The 11897-nt window shown below is 46.3% G+C and overlaps 1 protein-coding gene across 2 annotated transcripts in view; it reads right to left on the bottom strand.

The window, feature by feature from the left end:
• Positions 1–11897, bottom strand: part of LOC127001485 (tyrosine-protein phosphatase 10D-like) — a 41977-nt gene that overhangs the window by 17117 nt on the left and 12963 nt on the right. For both annotated transcript variants that reach the window (XR_007755309.1, XM_050866043.1), the window contains exons 2-10: positions 5473–5719; positions 4756–5034; positions 3962–4065; positions 3565–3667; positions 2978–3146; positions 1847–2031; positions 1562–1665; positions 713–881; positions 157–279 (exon numbers count right to left, since the gene is read on the bottom strand). Coding sequence is in view for 1 of the 2 variants with exons in the window: in XM_050866043.1 (XP_050722000.1) it covers positions 157–279; positions 713–881; positions 1562–1665; positions 1847–2031; positions 2978–3146; positions 3565–3667; positions 3962–4065; positions 4756–5034; positions 5473–5719 (1483 nt within the window). In the remaining variant the exon portion in view is untranslated. The remainder of the gene's footprint in view (positions 1–156; positions 280–712; positions 882–1561; positions 1666–1846; positions 2032–2977; positions 3147–3564; positions 3668–3961; positions 4066–4755; positions 5035–5472; positions 5720–11897) is intronic.

Genomic DNA, 11897 nt, shown 5'->3' with positions numbered 1-11897 from the left:
ACAGAAGACAGCTGTTTGAGAAGGGTTCAGAATGAGCAGGCAATGAATGGGTGTATGGACTGTATTTCTAACACAGTTAACAAAGATGGTGTGCAGAAAATAAAGGAAATGGTCAATAAACTAAGATTAGCTAACTTTTAATGTTTGGGGCTTTACCTGTATCATTTCTGATGTAGACGACTGCATACTTATCCTGCCTGGAAGTGACATCACTCTTCCAAGAGATATTAAGTCCTTGTGGTATTGGCTGTAACTCTTCAATGATAGGGGATGCTGGCTCTGTAATAAGATTTTTGTTTATGTTGAATGATTATACTTTTTCATAATCACCGAACAAATTATACAAGCCTTTTGTATGACATACCTAGATAATTTCAACTTGCTGCCCACTCATTTCTAAATGACTAAAATGCAACAGACTACATGAAGCAAAAAACAAACTTTAAGGCATTTCAAGACCAGAGTGGACATTAAATTCATACTGATGAAACAAGTACACATTTGTAATATCTGTTTATATAAGTCTGAGGACAAATCATTTATCTTTTTTTACTATTTTTTCTTATTCTCATGAGACAACATCTAAAAAAAGGATAGCATAAACATAATAAAAATAAACTAAAATCAACTTACAACCTTGGCTCTCTGAATTCTGTAGTAGGCACACAACCAAGTAGCTTACTAGTCCAACATCATTGCAGGAAAAACTTACTTGTTGCAATATATATTTGAGAAGCAGGATCACTCTCTACATCATTAGAAATAGCAGCCACTGATATGGAATAGTTTCTGCCTGGGTAGAGGTCTTCTGCCGCCGAAGTGTCGGTCACAATTTGGGTGCGCGAGTCTCCGTTATACCGCTCTACCTCTTGATATACCACCTGTGCAGTACAAGACACATATTACAATGCATATCACAATCTTGAATAACTATATTTGATTGACTGGGTTTAAACAGCAGTGTCAAAATGTAAAGTGGACCAGTAAAGTCTATGGTAATTAAGATTTGAGTTTAATTTAAATTTCAAATTGGCCTAATAATAACCACTTTTGGGTAAATTCCCTCAACCATTAAAAAGACCACTTGCTATTCAATGGATTTACATCATTTAAGGTACTGAAATTTAAAAGAAACTTGTTAACAATAAATATTTAGGTAAACCTTGCTATACATTTGCTTAATTTCTCATTCTTTGCAATTTTAAGATCAAAAGACTCCTCATTTATGCCATATTACCTTATTCCTAGCTTACACAATCCCTTAATGAAAAGATGATGAGTTCACATGGGAATTAAAAGTGCATTTTGTTACCTTGATTCTATCACCTTGATTCACTGTACTTTCTATGACTTTTACATTCTTTGGGCCATGCAGTAAGTGATGATATAGTGTTCTCATAAAATATGAAAAAATATATGAAAGTATGAAAATTGCATATCAGACTTTTCAAACTCATGTGATTTAGTAGGGAAAGCAGAGGAAAAAAAAGAGAATGAGTGATGAATGAGGAAAAGGTAAGGATTGGTGAGGAGGAATAATATATATGTATGTCCCAGTCACCTTGAAGCGATCCTGAGTTGAAGCTGGATTGGGGTCCCAAGTCAATTGCACTTCCCGTCCATCACCCATTTCTTTAGCCACAAGGTTGCGGACACTTAAAGGACCTGATAGGAGAATCAAAAGCAATGAATAAATGATACATATATCAATATGAGAAGCAAAAATGTTTATATCAATAGACGTACATTATTATAGCCATAGTGATATCATTTCATCATTGCAAGGACCAGAAAAAAGTGCTAGGGTAGCTAGTCTACAAACCATACCAGAAAGAGGTTATCTTACGTGTTGTAACATTCCCAGTAGTTGGCCAAGAAGCAACATTCCCAGAAAATGTTTTAATTAGAACATTATAGGTTTGGCCAGGTTCCAGATTTGAATCAAATGTCATCTCTCGGGGCTCATCAGCATTTATAAAAATAGGTGACTGTTTCTTGACTCCCAGATTCAGTTGGTAGCGGTCAAATTCACTGCAATATTGGTATACATTATAGAAAGCTTAGAGGAATGGAATAACTTGTATTTAAAGAGAAAGCACAACCATTCAGCTCTGAATCATGAATGAAACTGACAGTTTATTTATAATTCATGACTGAGGCACTGTAAGAGAAGCTTATCAAGCTGTCTAGGCTAACTAATAGTATACGTAAGTATAACACTTTTGTAGGACTTATTGATTGTTAAGGTACTATTACTACTACCACCACTATTACTACTACCTCTACTGCTACTATTACTGCTACTTCTGCTACTACTATTATTTATACAAGTAATAATAATAATAATAATAATAATAATAATAATAATAATAATAATAATAATAATAATAATAATAATAATAATAATAATAATAATAATAATAATAATAATAATAATAATAATAATAATGAAAATTAAATAATAATAATAATATCAATATTAATAATGATAACAATTTTAATAATTTACGATGTGCATGTAAGAACTTTGCCACCACTACAGAGATTTAGCATTAAAACATGTGCAAGTACAAGGTGAATACACTGATACATATTTCATGCTATTTAGCAAACGTTGAGTTTTAACAAGAAAACTGCTGTGGGAGAGAACATTTTGAACTAAATCCCACAGTCAATGGGCTAACTTACAAAGAAAATATCTGCAAATACTTTCTTCACATTTAAAAAAATTATGCTTTTCAACTGTAAATGGCCCATGAAACATTTTTTCCATTGGTTATTATAACCCCAAGCAGTATGAAGCTTTACCAGTACAAGGCTTCACATGCATGCTTTCAGTGATGTCATACAGTTTATCACAATGCAAACTTTGCAGGCTTCATATTAATCATTTGTACACATAAGGTTCAACCAGATATCTATACAGTGGACAAATCTGCTAGCATCTGATGCTCCCTCCAGTTGCCTCCATACTCACCCTTTGCCTTTAGGAGCTTCCCAGCGAACAGTGAAGGAGTGGGCGGTAAGGCTTTTTGAATCGAAGGTAATGTTGCGAGGAGAGAGGGGAATGGTACGGTACTGAGCTGTGGTGGGCACAGAAATTTGATCCTGGCTCACTGTTTCCACAGAGATTTTGTAAGCTCGCCCTGTTACCAAATGAACAAAACAAAATTAGTAGTCAAAGGAGGAGAAATGTGCAACTAGAAAGGGCAATTTATTACTAGGGAAGCATGCAAATAGAATGAATGGGGGAACATTTAGAAAACCAGCATGAAAATGGGGCTCATCTTTATAGATCAGGGTAAACTGTGTCTAAGTTAAAAACTGTAATAGCATAATCATCTCATTTGAAAAAGTGTAAAATAGAGCTGAAAGGCATACAAAGAGAAGACACAAGAATGATGAGTTGGTTGGTGATGAAGGGTATAAAAAAATTGATGGACCACACCATATGAAAAAATTGAAAAAAGTGATCTCATTCATTTTCCAGACTAACAGTGAAGAGCATGGGATGGAAGAAAGGAATAGGGATAATAGGTGATGTGTGTGTGTGTGTGTGTATACCTGGAACAAGGCCGTGGAAGGCTGCTTGAGCAGGTCCTGGTGGCTCTCCCTTCTTGTCTACTTTCAATACACTTTTTGAGGCATCACTCGGCTCAATGCTCACCTGGACAAGAGGGAAATGCACAAACTCCATTATCAAAACTGTATAACTTTAAGAAGTTATAAGGAAATTAACTAACTAAAACTTTATCAAACCATGTCTTGGATGCGGTAAAAAAATGCCTCTCTATTTACATTTTCCCAACAGTTTTAAAGTAGGAAGCGAGATATTGGTGGGTTAATTAACCAGTCTTAACTCATAACTACTCACTGCTGCCTCATAAATGTATGTACAGTATCTTTTATTCTGGAAAATAACATTTGAAAAATAACACATCTATTCTACAGTTGCACTCACCCGGTAATGGGAGTAGACACCAGCTGGATAGGGCGGCTGCCATAGCACCAACATAGTAGTTTCATTTCTGTACCATACAATGAAGCGTCCCGGCACATTGGGTCCTGTTCCAGTCGAAAGAAAGGTGTGGATTTTACACATCAGTGGTTCCCAAACTTTCGCAGGGTGGTGTGCCCTTGGTTCCAGGCGAGTTCCTGGCGCCTCCCCCACCATCCCCAACGCTTCGACTTCGGGCCGTATTTTTAAGCATTTCATCACCCAAGCTCACATAATTTATTTGACAAGGCTTTCGTAGGAGTAGTTTTATGATCTGGTGGAAGTGTGCCCCTTCTTCTGTATCATGAACCTAATAAGACCTTCATTAGAACCCGACTGACCCCAACTTAGACCTTTAGAAATAGCTGATGTGAGAAGCGAAAGTGTCTTATAATACCGACCTACGTAACAAAATAAAGCCATGCTATCGTTTATATATTATTTCAATGTTATTACCTATAAGGCAAACGTGTTCCTTTAGCTTAGCCTTAGTGTTTGTGACATAATTTGTCAATTAGATCTTGTAAAAGGTCCTAATAATAGCACCCTGCCACCCTCATACCGCACCCTTTCTCCACACCGCCCTCTAGATCTTTCCACCACCAAATTTAAGAACCACTTGTATACGTAAAGCACTGTACTGAATATATATAATGGGGAGCATACGCCCGAGGGTGCCTCGCTTCACTCACCTGCCGCCCATGCATAAAGCACCATCACAAGAAATATGAAAATATATGGCAGACTCTGAAACTTACGTGTGGTGAAGTTTGATGATATGTAAGCATCACTCTCCTTCTTCTCGTAAACTGTGTACAGCTGTAACTCATAGGACGCCCCGGGGGTGAGGTCCCGCAGGTTGAAGGGAAGCTGGGCCTCCGTGACCGCCATATTCTTGTTGCTGTCCTGTGGCTCCGACAGCGGGATGACTTTGAGCTTGAAGGAAGAGTACTTCCCATAGGGAGGCGGCTCCCAGCTGACCAATGCATTCTTCCCAGACCGAACTTGGATCTCAAGGTTCACCGGGGGATGTGGAACTGTCAAAACAGAGGGGAATTATGTAAGTGGATAAGGTGGATCGAGGAGATGGATTATAATAAGTTATTATCAATTATTTATACTCTATAGTGAGGACAGCGACTTAAATAGCCTACTATACAAATGCACTAATACATATTAAGCTTTGAAAGTCATCCATCCATAAGCAAAGCTATAAAGAAAAATCCTGGCAACAGTAACTTGTAATCCTACTCTCTTTACTTCTAAATTAGATAATAAGGATATATATACACCGATATATAGTATTCAAATAAAGAAGCATGAGGCTCACCGGATACTCGGCAACACATCTAGCGACACAGTAATAATAATAATAATAATAATAATAATAATAATAATAATAATAATAATAACAAAATTAATTAATATTTATTGTTATATCACAAAGGCATGTAAGGCTTTCTTCTCCCCCTCACCTGTCGTGATGGAGGCCGTCCAGGTGGGGTAGTCGCTGATGGTGGCATTGGTGTAATAAAGTTGAAAGTCATACTTGGTACCTGGTAGCGCCCGAGTCAGCTCTACTCCTTCAGAGACTTGCGCGGGCGTGAAGGTGGTGTTGGGGGGCGGGTTGCCTTGCGGGGGCCAGTAGTCGAGGCGGTACCGTCCATCTTGATCCCGTACGTGCTCCGCGGGGATCTGAATGACCACGTCGGCACCCACCCCCTAGGGAAGAAGAGATGAATCATTAGTCGCTTGTAATGAGCAGATAAAGCGTCTACACTACACACCCGTGGGTGGGACACGGCCCCAACTGTCACCCACACCCGTGGGCGGGATACAACCCTCGACTGTCACCTACACACCAGTGGGCGGGACAAAACCCACACACCCGTGTCCCGTGGGCGGGACACGTAGCCTACAGCCCCGAGTGTCACCCACACACCCATGGGCGGGACACAGCCCCGACTGTCACCCACACACCCATGGGCAGGACACAGCCCCGACTGTCACCCACACACCCGTGGGCAGGACACAGCCCCGACTGTCACCCACACACCCGTGGGCAGGACACAGCCCCGACTGTCACCCACACACCCGTGGGCAGGACACAGCCCCGACTGTCACCCACACACCCGTGGGCAGGACACAGCCCCGACTGTCACCCACACACCCGTGGGCAGGACACAGCCCCGACTGTCACCCACACACCCGTGGGCAGGACACAGCCCCGACTGTCACCCACACACCCGTGGGCGGGACACAGCCCCGACTGTCACCCACACCCGTGGGCGGGACACAGCCCCGACTGTCACCCACACCCGTGGGCGGGACACAGCCCCGACTGTCACCCACACACCCGTGGGTGCGATACAGCCCCGACTGTCACCCACACACCCGTGGGTGCGATACAGCCCCGACTGTCACCCACACACCCGTGGGCAGGACACAGCCCCGACTGTCACCCACACACCCGTGGGCGGGACACAGCCCAGACTGTCACCCACACACCCGTGGGCAGGACACAGCCCAGACTGTCACCCACACACCCGTGGGCAGGACACAGCCCAGACTGTCACCCACACACCCGTGGGCAGGACACAGCCCAGACTGTCACCCACACACCCGTGGGCAGGACACAGCCCAGACTGTCACCCACACACCCATGGGCGGGACACAGCCCCGACTGTCACCCACACACCCGTGGGCTGGACACAGCCCCGACTGTCACCCACACACCCATGGGCGGGACACAGCCCCGACCGTCACCCATACACCCGTGGGCAGGACATAGCCCCGACTGTCACCCACACACCCACGGGCAGGACACAGCCCCGACTGTCACCCACACACCCGAGGGCAGGACACAGCCCCGAGTGTCACCCACACACCCGTGGGCAGGACACAGCCCCGACTGTCACCCACACACCCGTGGGCAGGACACAGCCCCGACTGTCACCCACACACCCGTGGGCAGGGCACAGCCCGACTGTCACCCACACACCCGTGGGCAGGACACAGCCCCTGAGTGTCACCCACACACCGTGGGCAGGACACAGCCCTGACTGTCACCCACACACCCGTGGGCAGGACACAGCCCTGACTGTCACCCACACACCGTGGGCAGGACACAGCCGACTGTCACCCACACACCCGTGGGCAGGACACAGCCCTGACTGTCACCCACACCGTGGGCAGGACACAGCCCGACTGTCACCCACACACCGTGGGCAGGACACAGCCCGACTGTCACCCACACACCGTGGGCAGGACACAGCCACGACTGTCACCCACACCCGGGGGCGGGACACAGCCCCGACTGTTACCCACACACCCATGGGCAGGACACAGCCCGACTGTCACCCACACACCGTGGGGAGGACACAGCCCAGACTGTTACCCACACACCCATGGGCAGGACACAGCCCCGACTGTCACCCACACACCCGTGGGCAGGACACAGCCCAGACTGTGACCCACACACCGTGGGCAGGACACAGCCCGACTGTCACCCACACACCCGTGGGCAGGACACAGCCCCGACCGTCACCCACACACCCGTGGGCAGGACACAGCCCCGACTGTTACCCACACACCCGTGGGCAGGACACAGCCCCGACCGTCACCCACACACCCGTGGGCAGGACACAGCCCCGACTGCCACCCACACACGCATGGGCAGGACACAGCCCCGACCGTCACCCACACACCCGTGGGCAGGACACAGCCCCGACTGTCACCCACACACCCATGGGCAGGACACAGCCCCGACTGTCACCCACACACCCGTGGACAGGACACAGCCCCGACCGTCACCCACACACCCGTGGGCAGGACACAGCCCCGACCGTCACCCACACACCCGTGGGCAGGACACAGCCCCGACCGTCACCCACACACCCGTGGGCAGGACACAGCCCCGACCGTCACCCACACACCCGTGGGCAGGACACAGCCCCGACCGTCACCCACACACCCGTGGGCAGGACACAGCCCCGACAGTCACCCACACCCTTGGGCTGGACACAGCCCCGACCGTCACCCACACACCCGTGGGCAGGACACAGCCCCGACTGTCACCCACACACCCGTGGGCAGGACACAGCCCCGACTGTCACCCACACACCCGTGGGCAGGACACAGCCCCGACCGTCACCCACACACCCGTGGGCAGGACACAGCCCCGACCGTCACCCACACACCCGTGGGCAGGACACAGCCCCGACCGTCACCCACACACCCGTGGGCAGGACACAGCCCCGACCGTCACCCACACATCCGTGGGCAGGACATAGCCCCGACCGTCACCCACACACCCGTGGGCAGGACACAGCCCCGACCGTCACCCACACACCCGTGGGCAGGACACAGCCCCGACCGTCACCCACACACCCGTGGGCAGGACACAGCCCCGACTGTCACCCACACACCCGTGGGCGGGACACAGGCAAACAACAACAAAGAAAAAAATCAAGCCATGCTCCCCCCCTCCACCCGTCTGTTATATCAACCGCTTCCTGTGTCTCGCATAAATTATTTCATATTTAACCTCTTCCTTCGCCTATTCACTCCACCTTCATTTGCTTATATTCTTTTTATTGTTCCTTCTCCTCCTCCTCCTTTTTATTTTTACAGCGTATATCTTTCTCCCCCTCCCCTTCCCTCGTTCTCCTCCTCCTCCGCCTCCTCCTCCCCTTCAAGGTTACGGTCCGGCTGGAGGGGTTAAGCAGTGAAAGTGGAGGTAGTCAGTTCCGCCAGGCATCCCGCTCACCAACCTCTCGTCCCCCTTGTTTTCACCTGAAGCAGCCCCCTAAGCACTGCCTCCGCTCTGTATAACTCAGTTTGTCAGGTCGCTGCTACCAGGCTGCTACATACGTACTTTGCGGTGACAGCCACGGCTAAATGAGAATATGAACATCAGTATAAAAAAACATTACTTCTGCTGCTGCTACTGCTACTGCTGGTACTTTTTTATTATGATTTTTTTTTTTTTACGTTTCACCTATGGTACCGGTAGACTTTCTTAGTGGGGCCTATTTATAGTAGCGGCATCTTGTTTGGCTTATGCTGTCCCCCGGAGCACTGATCATCTTTTTAGAGAGAATCTAGAGCCCGAGTAGATAGGTGGTCTTCAGGACATGTGGGTATATAGTCTTAGGCATCTCTACTACTATTACTACTACAATAATAATAATAATAATAATAATAATAATAATAATAATAATAATAATAATAATAATAATAATAATAATAATAATAATAATAATAATAATAATAATAATAACAATAACAATACAAAGGAAAATAAGAAGAAAAAAAGGATTTGGATAGGTGTGTTTGTAGAGAATCGCGGTATTTGTCTATATGATATGGTTTCACACACACACACACACACACACACACACACAAACAAGAAGACCCTCAAGGCACAGCACCCCAGGACACCATGAGCAAGGGTTCTTGGGTACATACTATAAATATTTTGAGTCTTATCACGATCACCAGTACACAGTAGTATGATTCAGTATATATTGGATCTAATCTTACTCGTGATGTTAATATTCTACGTACTTGTGTGTGTGTGTGTGTGTGTATGTGTGTGAAGACAGGGAGTTTTGGTGGGGGTGGTGTGCAATGTGTGGGGCAAAGGGGGGGGGGGGTAGGGGGAGTAGGGCAATGGCAACGCTCAGTACCGATAGATTAGCACGACACGCCCTTTTCAGCAGTAGGCCAGTGAGATCCGGAACCCTCCACCCCGAAAACTGGGCCTGACCGGAAGGTACCGCTTTGATAGGATATTTCATTCAACCGAGGAAGCTTAGTAAGTGGGGTGAGGAGAGCAGGTGGGAAGGTGGACGGACGGCAGGACTAGACTCTCAAGGTGGACTACCCGTCAGGGATGGAGCCCCTCCCCCCTCCTGGACACCTTACCCTCCCGGCCGATGAGGCAAGGCAGGGTTCCGGACTGACTAGAACATAAGACCGTAAGGAGTCTGCAAGAGGCCGGTTGGCCTATACAAGGCAGTTCCTGTACACTCAACCCCACCTTACCTCACCCTCCATGGCTTTATCTAACCTCTTCTTGAATGTATCTATAGTATTGGCACCCACAACATGGCTCCCAAGCCTGTTCCTTTCATCTACCACTCTATTGGTGAACCAATTCTTGCCTATGTCTTTGTTGAATCTGAATTTGTCAAACTTAAAACCATTGATACGTGTCCTACCTGGGTTAGGAGTCTTAGTGAGCGTTGATCTCCGTCCTAGAGCTCAATGCATTCAGGCTAAAAATCGGTTTTTAGCCTGAACGCATTGAGCCCTAGGACGGAGATCAACGCCCACTAAGACTCCTAAGTCACTTTCACGCCCAGACCTGCTTAGAGGAGTCCTCTTATTCTAGAAGCATCGTAAGGCAACATTGCTTGAGAATGGCGGAGAGGCGAGCAAGGATGCGGCGGCTCTGGGGGTGAACAACAATGAGTGAGTGTGACCTCGTTGACATGCTCCGAGGCTCCGAGGAGTCAGCCCTTTCTATGTGAAGGAATAACAATTAAGATGGCATAACACGACGACGAGTATTAAATGGCGAGTATGTGTTAATGGTGATGCTCTCTCTCTCTCTCTCTCTCGTACACACGGCTCACAAAGGAGGTATTGAGTCCATGGGATATCTCTTGTCAAATAAACATTAATAAGAAGCACATTTGAGAGGAGCCAAGGTTTATGTTACCTGGAGATGTGGAAGAAAAGCAAACAATCAAGAGAGGTCGGAAAAATGAGATGGTCGGAGCATTGCAATTTTGTGGGAAAGTTAAGGAATATGTGTGTAAAAATAACGACACTGAAAAAAAGATAGTGGCGTAAGTATATGATAAGACAAGTTAATACGATGGAAAGTACGGTAGACGGATGAAGATAACCGGAATAGTAAAATTAATACGAGAAACTTGGAGATTAAACGTATAATTACTTCAAGCTTACGAACAAATTTATTTAACCCGGAAGCAGCGGGGATCATGTTTCTTAATGGTACCTCTAAGCGAGAAAAAAATGAGAAAATAATCATCACTCACACAAACCATTTCATAATATTTATCGAAGCATTTGTAATCAGTTTAAGTATCATCTATTTTGGAGGGTCTAAATCATGGCACAAATTTGGCCCGTCGCTGCTACACGGTAAAGCCACAAATTTGGCCCGTCGCTGCAACCGGGTTAAAGGAAGGCGAGAAGAGGAGAGAAGAAAGTTGCACTAAAACAAATTCCAATGAAGAACAGGAAAGGTGAAAGTTACCTCCATTTGTAAACGATTAGGAAAGAAAATATAAAGAACAAATATAAACACGTACGCGGGTCATGATCTTAGTGACGGAGAGCTACGTAATGTTTATTTTTATTTTTATTTACCATATGCTTTGCCGAGACCAAGAAGAGTAGAAATATGGATGTAGAAAAATAACAATAAAAATTCATTCATATTCTAATTTTCTTTTACATAATGGCTAAGTTTCCGTGGAGTAAAGAGTCACAGCTTAATGCTCATGGCACTCCCTCTGCGGAGAAAAGTTTCACTCTTCACCCATTGTTCCCTGAAGCTATAATGACAGGCAACAATCGAACGCACCCAGCATGCAGCATCACGCCCCGGGCTTCGCGTGCCTGGCGGTTCAGCGCTGCCTGGTGTGGGAATTAAGCGGTAAGAGCTGTGAGGCCGGGAGTGAGTGGCCTCGCCCGGAGATGACCTTCGAATTTCCCGTTACCTGTACACCCTGTTGGCTTATTCACACCACTCCGCACCCACATCAGAGGCATCCAGACACTCACGCTCTCGTATCTCTTCTTGATTCTTTACTTGAATGACAAGTTTTTTGTATATATACAATGCATGTCGGACGAGTGGACA

This window comes from Eriocheir sinensis, chromosome 21 (genome assembly GCF_024679095.1).
Source record: "Eriocheir sinensis breed Jianghai 21 chromosome 21, ASM2467909v1, whole genome shotgun sequence".
NCBI lineage: Eukaryota > Metazoa > Arthropoda > Malacostraca > Decapoda > Varunidae > Eriocheir > Eriocheir sinensis.
Note: the sequence above shows the minus strand (reverse complement) of the source record. Positions and strands in the feature narration are given on the sequence as shown.